Genomic DNA, 23,763 nt, shown 5'->3' with positions numbered 1-23,763 from the left:
TTAACGTTTGTCTACAAACTTTTTTAATCAAATTGTAAAGTGTTACCTTATTATATGGTAAACATCATGTACACATGTTACAAGTACAACACTGCATGATTCAAGCTTTTTTTAAAAGCCAGTCTATTACTTTTCACCTGTGAACTTTCTTTTTTTTTTTGAGTGTCATCCTCTTTCTGACCTGACAACCCTAGGCTCCCTGTTTCTTGATCAATCTTGACAACACAGAAGAAGAAAAAAAACATTAAATTAGTGCAATAATATTATTGAACCCTATAAATTGCATACTGCATTTATATTGAATGGTAACACTTTACAATAAGGTTTCATTAGTTATCTATCTATCCATCCATCCATCCATCCATCCATCCATCCATCCGTCCATCCGTCCATCTGTCTATCTGTCTGTCTGTCTGTCTGTCTTACTTAACCAAAACTGTCATTCATATTGAAAACATTCAAACTTCATGCTTTTAAAACTTCTTCAAACTTTCTGGTTAGGCTTTTTAAAGAAAACTTAACGTTTGTCTACAAACTTTTTAATCTAATTGTAAAGTGTTACCTTATTATATGGTAAACATCATGTACACATGTTACAAGTCAAGTGCAACGCTGCATGATTCAAGCAAATAAGTTAGATAATGGCAGAAAATTAGGCAAAGTCATTCATCAATGACAATGAGCAACAAAATTCGGATACCACATTACAACTTACAGTTCTTGACTTTTAGGTTAGGGTGGGTTAGTTTACATTTTATAAAATGTGGGGGGGACACGTCCCCCGCGTCCCCCGCGTAATCTACGCCCTTGCTGACGCAACACTCTAAACAAAATTTATTTATTTTTTTTTATCCAAGGAAATTTATTTTAGCATGTTGCGTACCAGTTTTAAGGTACGTTTACATGTACTGTTGTTCAGTAAATGTTTAAAATCCAGTCATTTCAAATTAGAAATCCATGCAATTATGAATTTTGCGTGAGGGTGAAAGATTTCCCCATGCAGATTTGGAAATGGGTTGATGCAGATTTGCCCCATTGACCAACAGAAAGCTGCTTGGTTTGAAAGTGACTTCTGCGTGAACTTTGCTTTTTACATCGCTACACTTTTGATGATAGAGAATACAACTTTTTTGCCAATTGAAAATGTCACATTTCGTTAATGTGACTGCACCTTTACTGACAGTTTAGAGGGTTGCGTCAGCGACCGATGCAGATCCACTAATGGAATCGCAAAGGTTTGCGAAAGTCATGCTCCATAATGTGACAAAAAAGTTGAGAAAGTTCAAATTTAGAAACCTTTTCTGCAGCCCACTATTAACTAATGAGAATCTCTGAAAGGAGTGTCTAGTTATACTCTTAGTAATTCAATTCAATTTACTGTATTCCTGCTTGATTTCCAACTGACCCGACTCTTTACACACCCACACAACTCATCTGGAAGTTCCTGTCTGTCAAACAATTTATCAGAGCTTTCCCCATAGGTCATTAGAACTCCTCAGAAAACATTACGCAAGTGAAAAAGACAACACGCCTCAAATTTTAAACTTAAACATTTTGAGTTTGTTCTCAAATGAACATGACATGAAAGTTGTTTTCGGTAGGTCTAAGAGAGTGAGGATTTATTGCTAGCGGAGTTAGTGGGAGGAGGAATCCGTCTGAAGCGCAGAGTGAAAGGAGACGGGAGGAGGGAAAGTCAGACAGTCTGAATGCAGGGAAAGAGCTGGAACTCAGAACTGGAAGATAGACACATTCACTTCAGCTTCATCCTGTGAACACACAGAGCGTGCGGCTGAATGGACATGCTTGTTTACACTGGGTGTCTACAGGAGCCCTGAGGACTAATAATACTTACGAATGGAGCCAACATTGACTCTTCACTCTACTGTAAGTTCCCTCCTGAAGTCACTGCATCTGTTCTGGATAGGACTCTATGCATACGGATTGTTTATGAATATATTTAGAATAGATATTTGTTCGAAATTCAAGTGTTTCATTTGTGCGTGTGGTCTTGCATTGGAATGTTTTGGTCAATGTTGGAGTAACTCCCTGAAATGTTTGGTGAAATCGTTATACTTCGTAAACTTTAGGTAAACCATACTTGAAAGTTGAAACAGATGACATCAATGCAGGATTTCTCAGCTGGACTTTCCTCTTGTTCCTCTGGGTTGGTCTTCTACACTGAAACTGCTATGTTAAATATAGCCTTAAGCGCCGCGGTCTGTCAACACTTCTCCAAGTGTATTCACTTTCACGCTCTTTGGTAATACCTATGTAAAATACCATTGCTTTACTTGTTGTTCTTTCTTTAATTTTTATGTGTTTACCGGTACTAGATATAACAATTATCCATGAGGTCACCATCATGACTTACTGTAACATTCAAAGATGCACTCCCAGATGAGGCAAAACATGTCCTATCCTTTGAAACAAGTCTGCACTTGGTATTCATTCTTCTTGGATGATTTGCTAGTATTTGTCCTTTTTCCATGTGGTTTGACAGCATTTCTGATTCTTTGAGCAAAGGCCACCTGTTCTGCTAAAGGGCGATGTTTTCTCTCTCTAGATGCGTGTCCTCCCTGTGCTCCCAGGTCTGGTAACCCAAAACCACAGCCTATGTGATTATTCCTCTGTCCAACAGAAATGTTTCCTTTGACCTGATTTCGCTTGAAATGGCCGTTCACACCAAGGATGAAAACTATAAAGATAACTATAACTGTAAAGTTTAAATAATCTTTCTAATCCTATGCGAATAGGGAAAACCGGTTGAAATTAGATTAAAATGCATTTTAATTTAGATCAAGTCGAGTGGTTTTTATTGTCATCTCCTTCCTGTGTGGATATATAATAAAAAGCATTTGGTCTATATACATGACATTACAAGTTGGATAGTGTTTGTTAATATATTAATAATAGAGCTGTCAAACGATCAATCGCATCCAAACTAAAAGTTTGTGTTTACATAATGGGTGCACTGTGTATAATTATTTTGTATATAAATACACACACATGCTTGTATATTTAAGAAAAAAATATTATTTAAATTATATAAAAATCTATATACATGAAAATATTTCTTACATATATACAAGCATGTGTGTGTGTATTTATATACATATATTATGTAAACACAAACTTTTATTTTGGATAACCGTGATTAATCGTTTAACAGCCCTAATTAATAATAATTTATTTACTAATTAAAGTCATCCTGTGGACCTTTTGGAAGTTTAATGTGGGTCCCTGATTGAGAAGCACTGCTCAGATAGACATTGCGATGAATAAATAGTGAGTTTAGGCACGTGCATGGAAAAAATGATTATTTTCTGTGTGAAATGAACACCAAGGCCAGCACCCTGATCGCTTCCACCTGCATTCACTGTGTCCACCTGCTGCTCTACAGACTTCTCCTTCACCCACGAGCTGGTGCATGTGACAATAACACAGTCTACACCGAAAATGTCCATAGTTGCATTGTGTCTGGTGTAGACAGGGTGTAACACAATAAAGAATCACATGAAAGCTTTTGAGGAGTGTCTGGCTCAAATGGACATGCACCATTGTTGCTCATTGGTAACTAATTGTTTTAAGACAATTCAGATGAAAGAAGCTCTGCTCTGGTTCTGGTTAAAGGTTTGGTTTTGTTTGACTTTGATGTGGGTTGAACACAGATTTTCTTATGCTTGCCTTGCATTTCTTTTTGTTGTTGTTTTGGACGCAGCCAGGAGGCTAATTTTCTCTCTTTAGCTCAGCTCTGTTTTTCCTGTTTGAGCCATTTAGCAGTAATTTACAGCAGCTTATTACCCCTCATTATTAACATTTTCAAATCAGCACTTTATAAAAGTAACCTTAGAGCTACCTCTGCTGACATGGACCATGAGTTTTAATATTGTGCATAGCTCCCCTGTAAGACAGCAAAAAATACAAAAAAAAACAAAAAACATTAATATATTGTTTTAAAATAGATATTTGTTCCTTGATTGAAATTTAAGTTTAATTGATCTTAGAATCCAGCATACCTAAATATGGAACCCCTTTAACATGCTGTCTAGATAGGCAGCTCACTATTTTTCCTTTATTCCCATGCCTGCCTCGGTCATATAACAGGTCGTCTCCTTCCAATACTCGACGACTGCTTTGAAAGCAGTTGGTGGGTATACACTTGGTCACAGGGAACTATATTTGTCAGGAAAGAGATCTACCCGCATATAATTATGAGTGTTAGGTTTCAGTTTGAAAGACCGCTGGTTCGGTACAAAGAGAGGGAGGAAGGAGGGAACGTTTGAAAGTGTTTTTGGGTGGGGTCATGGGTTAAGCTTAGATGATGATGGACGCTTTTCCTCCAGGACTTGCACTTAAACAAAGGAGCGGAGAGATGTTTATCCTGTGCAAATCACAGATGCAAATGTGGCACTGTGTAAATATTTTCAGATTTGACAGAAACAAAGAAACCAATTGTGTCTTCCTGATGCGATCTGACTGGGACTTCATGCACGCTTTCTTAATGTTAGGATTACAAGGATGGCAATGCAATGCACAACTTGGCACTGCTCAACGTTTTGTAATCTTCAAAGGCATCTTTATGTTTTTGTTGCTGGAGCAATCATGTGTTTGTTTCCGTCTCTTATTTACTCTTACATGACGTGAATCAGTTAGCAGGGCTAAAGAGGCAACTATGTAGAAGTGGGCGTTGATTTTCTTCTTCAAAGACGGTCTTTCCTATGATGTAATAATGTGACAATATCTGAAATGAGTGGTTTTCTGAGCTTGGTTTCAATAAAAGCTGCATTTGGACTAACAAGGAAGTTTTGAGTTCTAAAACGTACAGGATGTTTTTATAGTACAATGACCTTCGGGGTGTTTTCACACCTGAAAGTCTGAACCAAAGTTCATGTTTTGATACATTTTATACTTTCAGAAAGTTTTGGTTTGGTTTCACACTGCAATAATGCGAAAAAATAGAACTTTACGTGACATACTTACGTCCTGTCGCCATCATCTATCTTGACATTGATTGGTTTAGTAAATGGACGTGCGTCTGACGTCAGCGTGTTGTCAATTCGCCGGGTAACTTTGACAACATGAACGAACAGACGCATATCGTTGCAACTATATTATTGTTACGGCATAATTAGCTGCAGCACCAACTATACAATAGATCAAATTCGGCAAATGAACGTCCTCGTAGTGAGAACATTTTATCGTCGCTGACAGGAAAAGAGGAGAAGATTGCAAGTTGACTTCTCATTATGTCATCAGACGATACTTCAATTAAAAAACCTCATCTCCTCATCTCCCCATGTGCTACACGGCTCATTTCTCCTGCCACCTTCTGTTTTTTCGGCTTTTTGGGAACCACCAGAACTTCCTGTAAAAGGTCTGAAAGTCCGAACCACACAGAAATGCTTTCACACCAGAAACGAACCAAATCTTTGTTCAGTTTGATCCGGTCTTTTCGTCAGACCAAATTTCATCTGTTCCGGGGGAGGTTTCACACCTATAATTTTGATTCGGACCAAACTGAGGCCCCGTTTACACAAAGGGAAAACGCAGATATTTCCCTGCGGTTTGGCCTCTCATTTATACCAAAACCCGTTTTTTATCACAGAAAACGAATATTTCTAAAAACTCCGGCGAAAGTGGAGATTTCTGAAAACGCCGTTTATGTGTTGTCGTGTCAACTGGGAGAAACGACGTTTTAGGTTCTCTCTTGTCGATTCTGAGGATTCTGATTGGCTTGCATGGCTTTATCCTTCTCCCTACACTGCCGCCCATAGGTTTGGCATAGATATGATGGCGCTCGACGGCGTATTTATGCGGGTGTGTGCGCGATGTTATTATTGAAAATGGAGAGTTTCTCTAAATATTCGTTTCGCTTTGTGTAAACGTAGCCTGAAAAGTCCGAAAGTCTGGACCAAACAAGGTAGGTGTGAAAGGGCCCTTAGATATCAAAAGCTGACTGTTACACAGGATTCACTTTCACTAATTCAGTTTCAATAAAAACAGTTTTAGAAATTTTAACACCATTCACCCAGCCCATATTAGATGCTGCATAAAAGCGTAAATAAAAAGGAGAAGGATGCTGTAACTATAGATCTCAGGTTAGATACTGTACTGTATTGTAGTGCTTTGTATTGTTGTTAGTTCTGTCCAGAGGCCAAACATTCCGACACTCAGTCCTCCGGTTGTGACCTCTTAAGTGAATGTGGTATTATTTACACATGGAGATTGGAGACGATCCAGTCATTGTTCCTCATCAGATCCAGGTCAATGTGATTTTTGCATTTTGTCCTGATAATTACAAGGACGTTCTTCCACAGGCAAATGTATTCAAAGTCAGCGGTTAAGATATTGCTTTGGTTCGTTTTATGGTTGGGAAGAAAATACATGGCCTTGGTAAGCAATATTTTGTGGTTTCCATTTTGCGTCTGGTTTTGATTTTCATTCTTCACTGTAATTATGTTGTTTCATTGAGATGTCACTGCTTCTGATTAGGTGAATGGCAAACCAATGGCAATTTTTCTGGACTTATAAACCAATGAATACTGGCAGTTAGTATAATGAACACTTGAAGTAGACACATTTTGAGCAAACCATCTTATCAGGCTTTCCCTTCCTACGTCGGGCTCAAAGGAAGTCTCCTCTGAGGTCTCTGATGTTATTTTCAGGCAGTTTGTTGTCTGCCAGAGATAAGCGGAAGAGATTTGTTTTTACTCCTTGAAAATGGGTCTACAATTCAGAATAGAATTTGCTCTGGGCCACAGCTTAAACCAAACATAAAAATAATTTCAGCTGAAGTAGGAGTGTGTGAAGTCATCGGTCAGTTTATAAAGTCAGATCAAGCCTGCTCACCCAACAGAACGGATACTTCCTTAATCTGGAGCCACTGACTGAGAATAAGCGGAAACTAATATTGTAAATCTACTGCCCTCTTTATCTCTCCCTCATACATACACACCCAACCCGCATACACACATTCATGAGCTCACAGTGTATTCTCACTTTAGAAACTTACACACCAGCCCAGCCTGTATAGGGCTGGCAAACTCTATTTTTTCCTACCACAGAATCCCGAAATACAGTTGAGAGTTGGTTTGAAACCAAAATGAAAAGCATATAATATAAATAACAAAATAGCATATAATATAATCACCCTTCCCTGGCAGCTTCAGTCTGGGAAAGGCCCACCCATCATGCCTAGTGCTAAGAGAAATAAAAATGTCAAAATTTATCCATTAGCACTCCTTTAAGTTATCATGAAAATGTTTATTGACCAAGATTTAATCAACGATAATAAAGACAATATGCAAAAAAGGCAATAGGGGCTTTCTCACCGTGTAGTAAGCCACCAGGACAGTCCCCTGAGAACAAAATTGTCCCCAAGCCCCATTTTCGTGGTTGAATTCTCACCGCCAGTAGGAACTGTGCAGTGACGTAAGCCGGCCGTCAGCGACGTCATGTAAGCGTGGCATTTAACAATGTCAACAGCTTCGTAGCATAAAGGTTGAGAAGGGCTTCGGCGTCAGTCCATCTATCGCTGTTTTCCATGTTCATAGAGTAAGTATATGTGAACTGTGTGTTTACATCCGTGTTTGTTTCCGTGGTGTTTCGTATGGCATGTGTTCCATGCGGCCAATCAACGTACACTTACATCACTGGTAGTTTCAATTGTGCTGGGTTAGACCCACCTCTGAAGTAAGAGCTAATTTAGTCCCCCTAAAAAAGGCATTTCTATAACTAAAATCTTGCACTTCTTATAGTTTTAGGAACTATGAAAACATTCCTCTGGTGCAAAAACCCCTATTGATATCTCACAAATACATGGTGCATTTGAATTCATTCTTTCCACATTTTTCTTCTTAAACATGCATCGTTAATATATGACATTGTTGTTTTTTTATATATTTTTTTTTTTTCACATTTTCATCATGTTTGAATAAGAATAGTAGCCTTATGATTTTACCATAGACTGTAAAGATTATACACTTAATTTTAATGCTTTATTTCAGAAACTTACATGTTAACAATATTTAATTTTTTTTATAGTGAAACATTTTTTTTTATATATTTCTATCATATTTTTTTATTGTTTTTTATTTTTCATTATTATTGAGTCTTATTATTTTAATAATTATCACTTTAATTTGAATTTCATAAACAAAAAATGAACAAATTAAAAACAATATTTTAGTCAATACTTTTACAATGGACCGGAATTAATCATCAAATAACAAACTATTGACTTATTTTAAAGGAGTAGTTCACTTTTGAAATACTTTTGCTGATAATTTACTCACCCCCATGTCATCCAAGATGTCCATGTCTTTCTTTCTTCAGTCGAAAAGAAATTAAGGTTTTTGATGAAAACGTTCCAGCATTTTTCTCCATATAATGGACTTCAATGGTAACCAAACGGTTCAAGGTCCAAAAGACTGTTCAAAGGGCTTTAAATGATTCCAGACGATGAATAAGGGTCTTATCAAGCGAAACGATCGCTCATTTCAAAAAGATCTTTTTCCGAGTCAATTCGTTCATTTGATGACTCGGAAAAATGACTCGGAAAAAGATGACTCGGAAAAAGATTCGAACAGGAGTTCGAACAGGAGAGTCACAAACGTGCTTCACAGAACAGAGTAAGGCGAACATTTGAGCTTATAAAACTTAAACTTTGTTATTTAATTATTAAATGATTGATCGTTTCGCTTGATAAGACCATTATTCATTGTCTGGAATCGTTTAAAGCCCTTTGAACAGTTTGCAGTTTGCACTGAAACTGTCTTTTGGACCTTGATCTGTTTGGTTCCCACTGAAGTGCATTATATGGAGAAAAATCCTGGAATGTTTTCATCAAAAACCTTAATTTCTTTTTGACCAAAGAAAGAAAGACATGGATATCTTGGTTGACATGGGGGTGAGTAAATTATCAGCAAAAGTTTTTTTTTTCAAAAGTGAACTACTCCTTTAAGTGACATTCTTTGTTTAAAGAATGGAAATGAATTAAACCAAAAAAAACCCCCAAAAAACAAACGTGAAGACAGGGAATATGTTGATCTCAGAGCTGATCAGTTACAGTTTGAGGAAGTATCAGTCGTATAAATTGTGTGTGACAGGTTAGTTATGACGACTACAGTAGAAGAATTCAGTTAGTCTGTAGCGTATTGTCATATGTTGGGGGCCGACTGAACGTGTACCAACAAGACTTTTTGAGTCGCTATCTGATCCTGGGTGGAGATCTTCAGGTATTCATACAAACAGTGCACACAATCAACCAAACATGCAGTTGCAGTAATGAACCCAAAATCACAGACAAAGAAAAGAAGCCTTCTGACTATGAGTCTCATTAGGAGACTTTCTTTCAGGAAAAAGCGCCCCCCAAGAGCGGTAAGTTTGCGCTACAGTCTTTTTCTCGGTTTAGATCTTTTTTTTTTCAAAGCCAAATGATCGGGTTAGGTTAGACCAGCTGCTTTACTCATTAGCTGTTTTATTTCATTCCTGCACTCCCACACCGAGCAGCTGTGGCAGGGAGTCTCTGCACTTGAGACTCTGTCCTTTCACACTCTGATGTTTCCACAGTTGTGTGTCTGGACATCTGTCCTCACTTTACTTTAGTTTCAATTCAGTTCAGAGCAACAACATTTGTCACAAATTTGATTTCATTGCTTTAAATTATGTTACATTTGTAAAACAGACGTTTATATAACCCATTTGCATCGGTTTTAACCAACAAAAATTATTAATGCAGTCCCGATGATACTTTTTTTTAAAGCAAAATCTGTAAGTAAATAAAAATCAATAGGCAGTGTGTGGTAAAAAGGCACATATTGGAAAATAAATTAAATATAGGGAATGGGATTATGTTATAATATTGCTATTTTAAAGGTGTATCGAAGTAGGGTGTTTCCATCACAGAGGCAAAGCACATGGAAATGATGCATTGTGGTGCAAGTTACGTTTGAATCTTTCTTAGACCTTCTCACTTTCACAAATTAAATTAAATTTGTACAAAAAGATTTTTCACTGACCAAATTTTTTACTTTTGGTATTTTTTGGTGAAAAAGGAATTTTCCCACTTAATTACATTTATTGAATATTTCATTTTTTAAGTGTATTCTCGCATGTGGTTGTGGCTTTTTGTGATTTGTCAGAATGTCATGTGTAACATCAGTTTAAACATACTATGGCAAGCCAAGATATTTTGTTTAGACCAACTGCTTGTCTTTTGTAATGGTGTTTTTAGCTGTAGCCTAGAGATAGTGTGCTCTGGCTGTGGGTTTTGTCTTCCTTTATCAACAAATGTCAAAAGAAGAAGCTAGAATATGTTTGTTTGAATTCACAGAACATCCTGAATGAGAAGAAAGACCTTTCTTGACAGCACAGAGGTAGTGTAAATGGTTTCAACCGAAAGAAAAAAAAACCTCTCAAACTGAGAGAATCCAGTTTTATTTCTTGGAGGTTAAAAGGGCAAGTCCTCACCTAATGTAGTTTAGAATGTGGAAATATAAACGAAGCAAGTCTCGGCAGATTTCGCCACACATGTAGTTTCGCCTAAGGTTGCTTTCGTAACATCAGTGGAGGTGTGAAGATTCACAAGAAGAAGGGAATATGGCAGGTGTGCAGAGACATCAGAAGAAAGTCATTTGTGATTGTAAGGAAGACTAAAGCAGTATTCGCCCAGGATTAGTACTGATTTATCTCCTGCATATGACATCAATAGGCTGTTGCTTGGAAATTTCTTTTCGTTATAGGTCTAGCTGTATGATATATTATGACAAACAGAATATAGTTCGAATTTTCAAAAGTCTCCGTTTTGGTCCTTCTACACTGAAGCGCACCCCGAGTTTTCAAACTAAAACGGGGTCAGCAGCGTTTTCAAAAGTCAGTTTTTGAGGTTCGAAAGGCTCTGTTGTAGTATGGACGCCATATGTATTGGTATCAAAAGTTATGCGTTTTAATATCACTAGTGTAAACAGGGCCTAAGGAACACTACGTGTGGCCTGAAAATGTAAAGGTGCCATGTTTATTTAACATCATAAGGTATAACTATTGCTGACACATAGGAATATTTCTCTCTTGAGTCATTTACTCAACTTCAAATTTTTTTTGGTCTATACATTTAACATCAATGGGGCCCAATTTTGTTTTTGTACTATTATATTTACTCTTCTCTGTTTTTTTTTAGGTTTTAGGTGGATGATAAAACCCTAAAAAAACAACCCATAGACTCAAAGGATAGATAGCGAGGGTAAATTCTACAGAGTAATATACAGAGTACACACAAGACAACAAAAACAGCCTAGCGACCACACAGAACATGTCACCTACAATATTTTAGTATTAGGAAACCACTCGCATTTTCTTCAGAAATTTTGAAAATACACCTACACAGACACGATGGAAAATGAAAATGAGCCTAATTATGGTTTCATGCCATGCATTGAAATCTCCCTGTGCTATTTTAGCAAACAGACCCAAACATGTTTTCTTCTAAACACAAGTTACCTCATTAGTTCCTCTTGGATTCCATAAATACAGTTCTCTGGTTTTACTCCTCATAAGTTCCAAGGCATCTGATTGGTTCACAAAAATGCCACTCATTCACACAGCCGGTCACAACAACCAGTTGTCTGCAATGCACCCTTGAACCCTGCCACGCTGTACGCCTACCAGATCCTGCTGCTGCGAACCCCCCGTCTAATAACACGCTTGCTCATGGGACTGTGTGATATATATAGAGCACCTCTGCCTGAGACGCGTGTCATTGGTGGCCTCACAGTCTGTGGTCTGAGATGAATTGTTGCCATAGTGTTTCTGACCAAATACACCAGGGTGGTGGCATAAAACGAATGGTAACCAGGCTCACAGCTTCTTATTTTCTTCCCTTCCCTGTCTTTTCTCCCTCTGTTTCCCATTACTAACTTCATCCCTCACTACAATTAGAAGGGGCTGCTTCTGGGCTTATAAGGAGTGAGGTTTACATCAGTGGGTTTGGTAGGACTTTGTTAGAGATTGTCTTTATCAGTGGGTCTTGGATTGAGATTGTTAACGTGAAGGACTTGGACTCATGAATCTTATTAATGAACTCTATTTTGAGTTTTTCAGAGTGGAGAATAATCTGGCCTGAGCAACTCACCATTTTAAGACACATTTACGCTTTGAAGTGGCCTGGAGGCTTGTGGTTTTTGAAGGCCATCCCTCTTACGGCTGTACACTGTGTTAAGAGCATTCTTGGACTGGGATGTGATGGAAAAAATACCTACATTGCAGACAAGACTTAAGCAGTGTTTTCACATGTTTATTGTTTATAGAATGCAACACTGTTTGTAGCCTATAGTTGGAAAAAACATCACTATTGCTCATACTACAGGATTAGGATTTTAAATATACATCAAACTATAGGTATGATGAATGATAGCTCGAATCATGCAGATTGTCGAGGAGAGCTGTGCTATTGCTTTTTTTTAAACGTGTGATTTCTGGTGATGGCTGACGGATAATAAAATGGCCAAAAAATAGCATTGAATAAGGGAAACAAGCCATCTGGGGAATAGGGATTTCACTTGGAATGTAGTGTAGAATATCATCAGAATATCATTAGCTTGGCCTATGTTTCAATCCAAAGTTGCGCATATTGGAATATCGCATAAAACATTTGCGAATAAACTTGGATAAAGTTTCCATCCAGTGCCAAACACAACAAAATCGTCACTTCCTGATAAACTTAATATCACCTAAGGCCTATTTATACTTCTGCGTCGAAGGCTATGCACGTAGGTGATGCCATCATGAGTATTTATACTTCTGCGTTCAGGTCTTGGTTGCACTGCAGTACTGCTCCGAAACACTAGTTGGCGGCGGAGGGTTTTAATGTTCCACTGTGTTTAGATTCCTCACGGCTAGGTTACTACAATCAATGGCAAATGAAAGAGAGCGGATCATGTTGGAGTTGGAGCTTATTGAGGTGGAAAAACTGTTAATTTTAGTGAAATTACTAAAACTAAAAGGCAGAAACGAGAGAAGAAGTCAGAGGAGATGGTACGTGCGGAAATGCATTGGAGGAAATGCGATGCTACCAAGCCGACCAATCACAGATCTTGCGGTCCGCGTCGTTGTGACGTGTAGTTACATTTTTGAGGAGGTGCGCGTCAGGCTACGGCGAAGGGTACGCGGTATGGTATGCGTCTGTGCGTATGCTACGTCGTACCTACTGCGCACAGTCTACGCAGAAGTATAAATTGGCCTTTAGAAAAATGGAAGATATTATATACTCCATATAATAATAAACAAGGTGGGTTACAAGTCCAACTCTCTAACCACCTTTAGGCCACAATTGTCCCCAAAAACAATAATTTCGTGTAATAATTTACTTGCGCTTTTGCTCAATTGATTTTAAATGAATAATGACTGTTTACTGTTGTCTATTTAGAGCTGCTTAACAGCAGAAATTAATTCTGTTTACATCATTAAGGCCGTGTGTTCACCGAAGCGTTTTTAGCCAGCTGAAAACGCTAGACGCTCTGCTGAAGACGCCGTGCTTTGGGCGCTTGAGAGCGTTTTGGCAGCGCAGCGTTTTTTCCATTGAGACGTTCCGTTGCTATGATACAGAATATCCGCAGCAGAGTTTATTTTTAACTGATTTCGATAATTTGTTTCATACAAAAAAAAAATTTCATCCATTTTGGTCGGTGAAATGTCGTTGTACAGAAAGAATGTTGCAACAGTTGGTCAGTGTGGTTTAGTCCCGCCCCTCCTCCACTGTGATTGGACGGGTGGGTAAAAAGTGGCAGTGATGAGCGCAGTGTTTCATCCAAAGTTGAACATTTTTCGACCAGTAAAAAATGTTGGGCGCACAGCGCTTCAGCGTGAAAAAAAAAAAAAAATCAGCGCCTCGTTACGCCAGACGCATGGAAAAACGTCTTGGTGGACACACGGCCTGAATCATTATTTTCTCGTTTTGTCACTGTAAAGCTGTTTTGAAACAGTCTGTATTGTATAAAGTGCTGTATAAATAAAGGTGGCTTGACTACTTGGGACTGTAAGCAAACAAACATCTAGTGCAACTCCATAGCAACATAATAAACATCTAATTAATCGAGTGAATATGAATAAATATGAACCAAACTATTTTTTATTGTGCAAATGTTTTGAAAAAAGTGATTGGAAGCACCTCATGTCCCTATTCTTCTCTTTTTTTCTTAGATCATCACAAAAGTATTCATGCTTAGCTCTTCGTGTATCACTGGTCAAAACCATTTGCAAGATAACAGAATGATGGCCTTCACATGAACCCCAATCATTTGTTTCTGCCTTTAGCCGTTCTTGATTCTCAGAATCCTTGTCTTTTATTAGCATATAAATAGCTCTCCGTTAGTCATGGTGAGCTCAGATTTGATAATAGTGACATACTGGGACTGGAATGTGCCATTTCTGAGTGTTGATGAGCTGCTATTTTAACTGCTCCTATTCATATCATATTGTGTAACTTTTTTTGCAGCTAAATGTCAAATATCATATATAAAAAACTATTTAAACCAGAGCTCTTTAAAAAATGGATTCAATGCAAGTTGAGCTTTTATTTATTTATTTTTATACATGTTAATATTAGAGTACTGTGAGTATTTGGTTCCTAACCTTGTTATTTATGTCAAATATTATGTATCTACTTATTATTAATATATAATTGATGTATATGCATAATTTCATCTTCCTAGAAGACTTAAAACTATTAACCCTTATGGCTTAAATGGGACAAGTTTTATTATGACTTGCATTGTAACTGCATTACTGTTCCTTTAATGCACTGAGAGAAGGAAATATTTTTTTGGACGGGTGTTAGTTCAGCAGGGCACACAATGAAAAGTGCCTACGGCTGAAATTAAAACCCTCGGCACAACAAATCCGTCTAGATAACCGGCACCAGATAGAATAGTGCAAGTTCATGCATGATATCACTCAGTAAACATTGTCCAGAGGTTCTGTGACTCACGAATCTGATTCCATCATTTTATTATATGCTAACAAAGAACTTCTATCGCCCGCCTTTACATTTGTAAAATCTCATTTGTATTCTCCTCACAAAAGTCTCTGTTCCTTTGTGTGTCCTTCTGCTGTCCCTCAATAACTGCCCTCATTCCGTTACACTTCCTCCCACTGAACAAACATGATGTGTGTTTGTCCATGTGCTTTGCTCCCAGCCTACCAACACACACACATACACACCTCTGTTAGCCGTGATGCTAATGTAAATGTATTGGCAGAAAAGTTATTATTTGTATAGTTGTACCTGAGACCTGGATATTGATTTGCATTCTCTTATTCATTTGGTTTTCATTTCATGCTCAGAGTAGCAGGCGTGTGTGTGTTTTGTGGGGGGTAACCAGAGCAAAGGTGTGAACAGCTGTGTGTTACTACATCAACGACCATATGTCAAAGCCCTCCCCTCTCAACAAACACATATCTCACACGCATTCAGTTAAGATGAGAGAGGCTGCTGAGATGTCTGCAGGCCTTTTCTCCAGCTCAGTGACTTTACCTCTCTCCTCTTTTTCTCCTCCTCTGCCCCACCGAAGTCAGGATGGCAATAGCTCATTCATGTCTTTTTTTCTTCTCTTTCAGTCGGCTGCGTCGGACGGAGGTGAGTACTCTGTTTAAACCCTTTCTCAACAACAATTCAGGAAGATGTTAATTCTGCTGTCAGTCGGCTTTAAGTGGAGATTGCTATTATAATAAATATTTTAGACTCAAAGCACTGTTGTTTAATGTGTGATCCATGTAAAAAAAAATTTGTGTGGTAAAAGTGTTGATTTGTATATGAAGAGATGAGGAAAAATGGGACAAGAGAAGTACAAGATCATAATTTAAGCTTAAGTTTTACTCTGAGAATGAAACAAACCTCACTTTTTCCAAAAAATATATATAGGCTAATATTAAATATATATTGATGAGTTACAGATTTGGTTGTGTAATTGAAGTAATCAGTTGCAATTGTATAATATACAATTGAATAGAGTTTAGAATTATTTAAAACTTTTACTTTTTATTTTTTTATTTTATTTTATTCAACTCATCATGCAAAGACATCATGTGAAATCCTGTGAAAATGAAGACAAAGAAAATGATAAAATTCAGCTTTCATCATAGGAATAAAATACATTTTTAAAAAATATTACAGAAAACAGTTTTAAATTGTAATAATATTTCACAATATTAGAACTCGTTTTAAAACAAGAGGTGATCGTGCGTTTTGTGTGGTGGCTCCAAGGCTATGGAATTCTCTTCCATTAGTCTTGAGAGCTTTGGACACTGTAGAAAATTTTAGTAAACACCTTAAAACACATCTTTTTAGACAAGCTTTTAACTAGGTATATGGTGGTGTTGTAATGTGTGTTGTGGTTTTTATTTCTTTTATTATTTGTTTTTTACTGTAAAGCACTTTGTGACCCTTCATGTCTGTGAAAAGTGCTATATAAATAAAGTTTACTTACTTACTTACAATATTAAGGTTTTAATGCATTTTTGATCAAATGAATGCAACCTTGGTGAGCATAAAAAAAAACTTTTTAACAGTGTGTGTATTTTATGATCTATTTACTTCCATTATCTTATTGAGTTACGTACTGTAGGTGAATTATTTATTTTGACGTCCATGTAGAATGTTAAATCTTTAATATATCCTCTTTATACCCCCCTAAAGCACTTAAAAGATTTTGGCTTAGGTCGAAGTGCTCAGAGAAACTTTTTGGGCATCTCAGAAGCAAAAAGTGTCAATAAAACTGTCAGCAGCCCAAGGAAGTTATGACAGCGGTATTTACTGAGAAAGTTTTGAGGTTTGCCTGGACTTGTCTGACTGAAAGTAAGGAAAACAAATATTACACATGATAAAAATCAAAGTAGCATTGATTTACCCAAAATGTGTAAACACTGTCTCTTGTGGTATTTTAAACGTTAATCTCATAACTGGCTCAACCAATGTGAATTTTGAGTGATACAATGTTTGACTAACCAATGTCAGACTGAAGGAAACCTGTTTGAAAACAGTAATTGTTTTCAATTCCATTGTTTAAGGAGTTGTTCACTTTTGAAAAAACTTTTGCTGATAATTTACTCACCCCCATGTCATCCAAGATGTCCATGTCTTTCTTTCTTCAGTTGAAAAGAAATTAAGGTTTTTGATGAAAACATTCCAGGATTTTTCTCCATATAATGGACTTCAATGGGAACCAAACAGATCAAGGTCCAAAATACAGTTTCAGTGCAAACTGCAAACTGTTCAAAGCACTTTAAACAATTCCAGACGATGAATAAGGGCCTTATCAAGCGAAACAATCACTGATTTAAAAAGAAAATAACAAAGTTTAAGTTTTATAAGCTGAAATGGTCGTCTCGCTCTGTTCTGTGACGCACGTTTGTGACTCTCCTGTTCGAAATGAATGAATCTTTTTCTGAGTCATTTCATTCATTGAATGAACCAAATAACTCGGAAAAAGATTCGTTCATTTTGATGAACGAGTTCAACCAGGAGAGTCACAAACGCGCATCACAGAACAGAGCAAGACGAGCATTTGAGCTTATAAAACGTAAACTTTTTTTTTTTTTTTTTAATTGAGCGATCGATAAGACAGAAACTGTCTTTTGGACCTTGAACCGTTTGGTTCCCACTGAAGTGCATTATATGGAGAAAAATGCTGGAATGTTTTCATCAAAAACCTTAATTTCTTTTCGACTGAAGAAAGAAAGACATGGACATCTTGGATGACATGGGGGTGAGTAAATTATCAGCAAAAGTTTTTCGAAAAGTGAACTACTCCTTTAACGCTAGTGACTGAAAGTAGTTATCTCCATGCTTTGTGTAGAACATCTTAACATTTAAAACCATTCCCACTCCTTTCCTCATGTTAAAGACATCTCAGAACAGAGAAGCGATTTTATCTTTGTGATCTAGACCAGAACATTTCAAGAATCTCATCCTAAATCATTTCGACTTTGATATTTACTTTTTGCCCGGTCCAGAGCGCAGTGGAGTCAAGCGTCATGACTGCGGCAGCGTGAGCAGTTTGGAAAGTAATGGTAGTCTGCCTTGCGTCAACAACCATTGCCGCTTCTCAGAGCGGCGTGTTGCATCATGGGCCATCAGCTTTGAGCGTTTGCTCCAAGATCCTGTGGGTGTCCGCTATTTTTCTGTAAGTACTGCAGTTTGTCTTAGACGTGCTTATTGTTAACTAAATAATTATTTTATGGCCAGTTTGTGTATATCAGATTGATAGTTTGTGTTGATTCATTTGTTGACACCATATCATAAAGTAGAAATGTATTAATGTCACAGGATGGTGGTTTAGATCCAAATGTACTGTTATATGTTCCTGCAGGAGTTTCTAAAGAAGGAGTTTAGTGAGGAAAACATCTTATTCTGGCAGGCCTGTGAATGCTTTAGCCAAGTTCCTGAACATGACAAAAAGCAGGTAATCATCTGCAACACATACACGGTTCCCTCAGTGAGACATATTTAATCTCCTTTCTCCTGTTGATATTTCACCCAACAATGAAGAAAATACTGTCATCAGTTACTCACACTTATGAGCATACAGGTCAATAGGTTTTTATCGTATTTTAATCATATTTTTTGATGTTTTTCAGCTGTCCCAGAAGGCCAAAGAGATCTACAATCGTTTCCTCTCAAGTAAAGCTACTATGCCGGTGAACATCGATAGTCAAGCTCAACTTGCTGACGACGTCCTGACGGCTCCACAGCCTAACATGTTCAAACAGCCGCAGCTGCAGGTCGATGTACACACATGATTAAACTCTCACATTCACGCAGTTGTCATTGTTTGGCAATCAAGAATAACCTTCTTAAACCTCGACTCGGCCCTGCAGATCTTTAACCTGATGAAGATGGACAGTTATGCTCGGTTCCTGAAGTCCACTCTCTATCAGGAGTGTATGATGGCTGAGGTAGAAGGCCGACCTCTCCCTGACCCCTGCCCAATCCCATGTAGTCCTGCGCCCTCCAAGCACAGCTTGAACTCTGACCGTTCCACATTCTCCACACCTAAAAAGGTACTTATCTCACCACAGCAACAATTACTCAAAGAAGGTTTGTGAGTAATGTGAAAAACTATTTTTATTAGTTGTCTACGGATGCCAAACACCATTAACTTTTGCTGTGTTAATGCATCGCTACATAATTTTTTACAAATATATTAAATAATATTAAATAATATCAAATGCATAAAACTATTCATATTAAAGGCACATTATAAAACCTTTTTTGTTTTTTGTAACCTCCAGAGGGCCAAAAGTTACATAGTTTACCTTTTAATATGAAAATATCAATAAATATTATAACAATTTTATTTAATTTCCAGGAAAAATATCTACATTTTGGTATATACATTTACCTTAATATAAAATAATACAATAATGTAAAATTATAAGGTTATATAATATAAAATATTCCATGGTATGACATTTTGGCCATACTGCCCGCTGCTTATTTTCTTGCTTAAAAGCATTTATTGGAGGTTAAGTATACTGACATTTCCTAATATAGCCTGATTCACTGCTATGTTCTATCTTAATTAGGTCATGTTGTTTTACAGGAAAATAAGAAGCCCAAAACCGGCAGATCAAGTGATGACCTCAGAGAGAAACACTCGGATAAGAAAAATGGCTTCTTCTCCCGCTACAGATATCCAAGTATTGGGAAAGGACAAAAGAAAAGAGAAGCCCCAGATTTACCTTACAGTGAGTTTCAAAACAATGTCTCGTGATTTCATTTCTTGTATTCGTAACATCTTGTATTTTCGTAGACCTGACCTAGTCTGCTGTTGATCTAGCAATGAGTACTTATTCTGATAATGCTTAATATGAGGGCATGTAAACCCTTTAAAAAGTGTTCTTTTGAAAGGAAAACATCATAAACAGTTGTACAAAACTTGATAGACACACATCTAGCTTTGTTTGTTCCCTATTACGTGTTGAATTGGATGTGAAATGTATTTAATTATGTCCTGTCAGCTCAACTTCAGAAACTTGGGGGTTCGGTGGGGTTGATTTTTATGAAAAACATATTTCAGCTTCTTTCTTTTTGTCACTTTAAAGGGTTAGTTCACCCAAAAATAAAAAATTCTGTCAGTATTTACTCACCCTCATGTTGTTCCAACCCGTAAGACCTTCGTTCATCTTCGGAACACAAATGAAGATATTTAAGATATTAAGATCACTCCTGCACACTAGTCCATAGGCTTCTTGAGGGACTGGCTCTTGCTGTCCTCGAAAAGTCATTAAAGACATCGTTAAAATAGTCCAAGTGACTACAGGGGCTCAATCTTAAGTTTATCAAACGACGAGAACACTTTTGTGCGCAAAAAAACAACAAAAATAACGACTTTATTTCAACTATTCGTTTATTTCTCCCTCTGCGCGAGTCAGGTTACTAGTTTAATAGCGTAAGCTTCTGTTATTGTACGTCACACGCATCACACACACATGACCAGCGTCGGCCAATAGTGAGCCTACGTGTGACGTAGCTCTACGCAATCACACTACGTTAACTGACTTACAGGCTCATGGAGAAATAAACGAATAGTTGAAATAAAGTCGTTATTTTTGTTGTTTTTTTGCGCACAAAAGTGTTCTCGTCTTTTGATAAACTTAAGATTGAGCCCCTGTAGTCACTTGGACTATTTTAACGATTTGTCTTTAATGACTTTTCGAGGACAGCAAGAGCCAGTCCCTCAAGAAGCCTATGGACTGTATGCAGGAGCGATCTTAGTATCTTAAATATCTTAATTTGTGTTCCGAAGATGAACGAAGGTCTTACGGGTTGGAACAACATGAGGGTGAGTAAATACTGACAGAATTTTCATTTTTGGGTGAACTAACCCTTTAAAATGTGCAGGAAAAAGCATGTTTTGTTTTTTCATAAACATTCATCCTACTAAAATATCTTCCTCATTTATTATTTCTAATGCCTTTAATGTGTAGATTTTTTTCCAAGAGCAAAGAAAAACTTTCTTAAGTTCATTTGTTGATTATTTTGGTAATTGTTTTGTACATTGTAAACACACAAAATCAGTTTAATGTATAAAATATGACATTTGCTATGTTGTGATTGGTTATCCATATGTGTGGACAGACTGTAATGGGCGGAGAGAGTCTCAGGGTTCACTGTCTTCTGGTGCGAGTCAAGAGTTCAACACAACCTGTTCCGGAGGAAAGAATGAGGTAAGAAGATTGGGAGTTACACTAGGGAGTTTAGGAGTGCACTATTAAGAACACTAGGGAGTTACACAAATATTTAGCCATTAGACATGCAAGGGGAGGCTTTTGCAGCAAATCAGAGCAAGAATTGTGATCATACATGACAGTGATTTTACCACAGGTAACGGGGGGTGTTCTTAGTGTAATAAAGGGTATGCGCATGACGTCACCGTCGACCGGAGTGCCTGCAGTTACTCACAGTTAGTGGCAAAAAGACTGAGTGGCTGTATATGTTTTCAGCATGAATGCCGCGAAAAACAAACACAACACAAAGAAAGTGGGAAAGAGCTTTGCGATTGACTGTACAACTAGATTTGACAAAAAATCGGAGGCAAATTTTTACAGACTGCTATAGAAAAACGAGCAAATGGATCGCTGCAATTCACAAAAAAAACTGGACTCCAGTCAGCGAAAGGTGGATTTGCCGTTATCATTTTGTGTCTATATGCTGAATTTAGCTGTAAAACCATACCTATATATTTTGTATTGTTATATATATTAAAGGGTTAGTTCACCCAAAAATGAAAATTCTGTCAGTATTTACTCACCCTCATGTTGTTCCAACCCCGTAAGACCTTCGTTCATCTTCGGAACACAAATTAAGATATTTAAGATATTAAGATCGCTCCTGCATACTAGTCCATAGGCTTCTTGAGGGAATGACAATTGATGGCATCGAAAAGTCATTAAAGACATAGTTAAAATAGTCCAAGTGACTACAGTGGCTCAATTTTAACTTTATCAAACGACGAGAACACTTTTTGTGCGCAAAAACAAACAAAAATAACGACTTTATTTCAACTATTCACTTCCTTCTCCATGGGCCTGTAGTCAGTTAACGTAGTGTGATTGCGTAAAGCTATGTCACACGTAGGCTCACTATTGGCCGACGCTGGTCATGTGTGTGATGCGTGACGTACAATAACAGAAGCTTACGCTATTAAACTAGTAACCTGACTCGAGGCAGAGAGAGAAATAAACGAATAGTTGAAATAAAGTCGTTATTTTTGTTGTTTTTTTGCGCACAAAAGTGTTCTCGTCATTTGATAAACTTAAGATTGAGCCCCTGTAGTCACTTGGACTATTTTAACGATGTCTTTAATGACTTTTCGACATTCCCTCAAGAAGCCTATGGACTAGTATGCAGGAGTGATCTTAATATCTTAAATATCTTAATTTGTGTTGTGAAGATGAACGCAGGTCTTACGGGGTTGGAACAACATGAGGGTGAGTAAATACTGACAGAATTTTGACATTTTTGGGTGAACTAACCCTTTAACAACTCAGCAATTAAATATTTATCGATGCTTATTCTGCATTATTGGATGTTTTTTTAATAAACACTGACCAAAAAAAAAAAAATTCTAGAGTTTTAGAGCTGGACGATATATATAGGCTATATATAACACTGATATACAGTAAGTGATCACCTGGATTTATACCTACCTATATTGTATTTATATAAAGCGTTCACAGGCAAATTTGCTTTATGTTTAGGTCTATATTGTTTTAATTTCCCTGGTGTCGAAATCAGGCAAACATAAACATCAGGCAACATGATTCCTGGCTGCATGTCAATATCCATGGATCACTGGATCTTTAGTAAGTTGTAAGGAACACTATATTGAGTCCAACATTTAGTTTAAATTGATAAAATTGTTTGTTTTAGTCGCATTTTCGCAGTTATTAAATCCAGTCACGCAGCAGATCTTTTGCCACTCAATCAGGCTGAGGGGAGTTGTTCTGGCGGGAAAGTGACGTCAATGCATTCCCTCTATATAAACAAAACATTATTTTGTGTTCCTTTTATAAAAATATTAATAGACAATTTGTCCACTACTAATATGACTATGGGCTGTTTACAGTTGCCAGGCAGCATAGCAATTTGGCACATGAACAAACCAATGTTTTTGCCTCTCTGGGTTTGTAATGTGTAAAGCAGTGTGAGCTGAGACGTTCAGGTTCTGTTTGGGAAAAGGACAAAGATCGATGCGGCAGGACGTGTCGAGTAATCCTGCCCGACGGCTCAAGCTGCTCCATTCCTCTACGACAGGGCGTCTCCATCAGACAGGTGCTGCTAGAGCTCTGTCAAAAACAGCACATCAACCTGGCTGCTGTCGACCTCTTCCTCACTGGAGGAGAGAAGGTGGAGACACCCTTCACAACCTTTATAACGTCTCCTTTAGTTATACTGTGAATGCTAAACTTGAGCTTTGTCAGTGATTTCCCATTCCCCCCTCCCATTGTTCCCTTCTTAGCCTTTGGTGTTGGACCAGGATAGTAATACCCTCAGCTCCCGAGAACTTCGTCTTGAGAAACGCACTTTGTTCAGGTACATTTTATTATTATCATCTCTCTCTTACACTTGATCTGGGAAATTCTAATGCTCGGTTGAAGGTTCATGATTATCCCTGAACATTTACTGGAGTTTGCACTAGGAAGTCATCTTCCATACAAGCACAATCTGTTTTCTCTAAGAGGACCAAATGTAGAAAGACTATCAAACAA

General features: G+C 37.5%; 1 protein-coding gene across 2 annotated transcripts in view; it reads left to right on the top strand.

Moving 5' to 3' along the window:
* rgs12a (regulator of G protein signaling 12a) overlaps window positions 1-23,763 on the top strand; it is a 43,762-nt gene that overhangs the window by 10,927 nt on the left and 9,072 nt on the right. The window contains exons 4-12 of one of the 2 annotated variants that reach the window (XM_039659507.2): window positions 15,610-15,628; window positions 18,004-18,173; window positions 18,360-18,452; window positions 18,628-18,771; window positions 18,868-19,050; window positions 19,593-19,737; window positions 21,131-21,219; window positions 23,198-23,401; window positions 23,514-23,587. In XM_039659507.2, coding sequence (XP_039515441.2) covers window positions 15,610-15,628; window positions 18,004-18,173; window positions 18,360-18,452; window positions 18,628-18,771; window positions 18,868-19,050; window positions 19,593-19,737; window positions 21,131-21,219; window positions 23,198-23,401; window positions 23,514-23,587 — 1,121 coding nt within the window. Of the gene's footprint in view, window positions 1-15,609; window positions 15,629-18,003; window positions 18,174-18,359; window positions 18,453-18,627; window positions 18,772-18,867; window positions 19,051-19,592; window positions 19,738-21,130; window positions 21,220-23,194; window positions 23,402-23,513; window positions 23,588-23,763 lie in introns of both variants that reach the window. The other variant, XM_039659506.2, reaches the window with a different exon arrangement.

Source organism: Pimephales promelas, chromosome 1 (assembly GCF_988280905.1).
Source record: "Pimephales promelas chromosome 1, fPimPro1.hap1.1, whole genome shotgun sequence".
NCBI lineage: Eukaryota > Metazoa > Chordata > Actinopteri > Cypriniformes > Leuciscidae > Pimephales > Pimephales promelas.
This window is presented reverse-complemented; position numbering and strand designations above follow the sequence as displayed.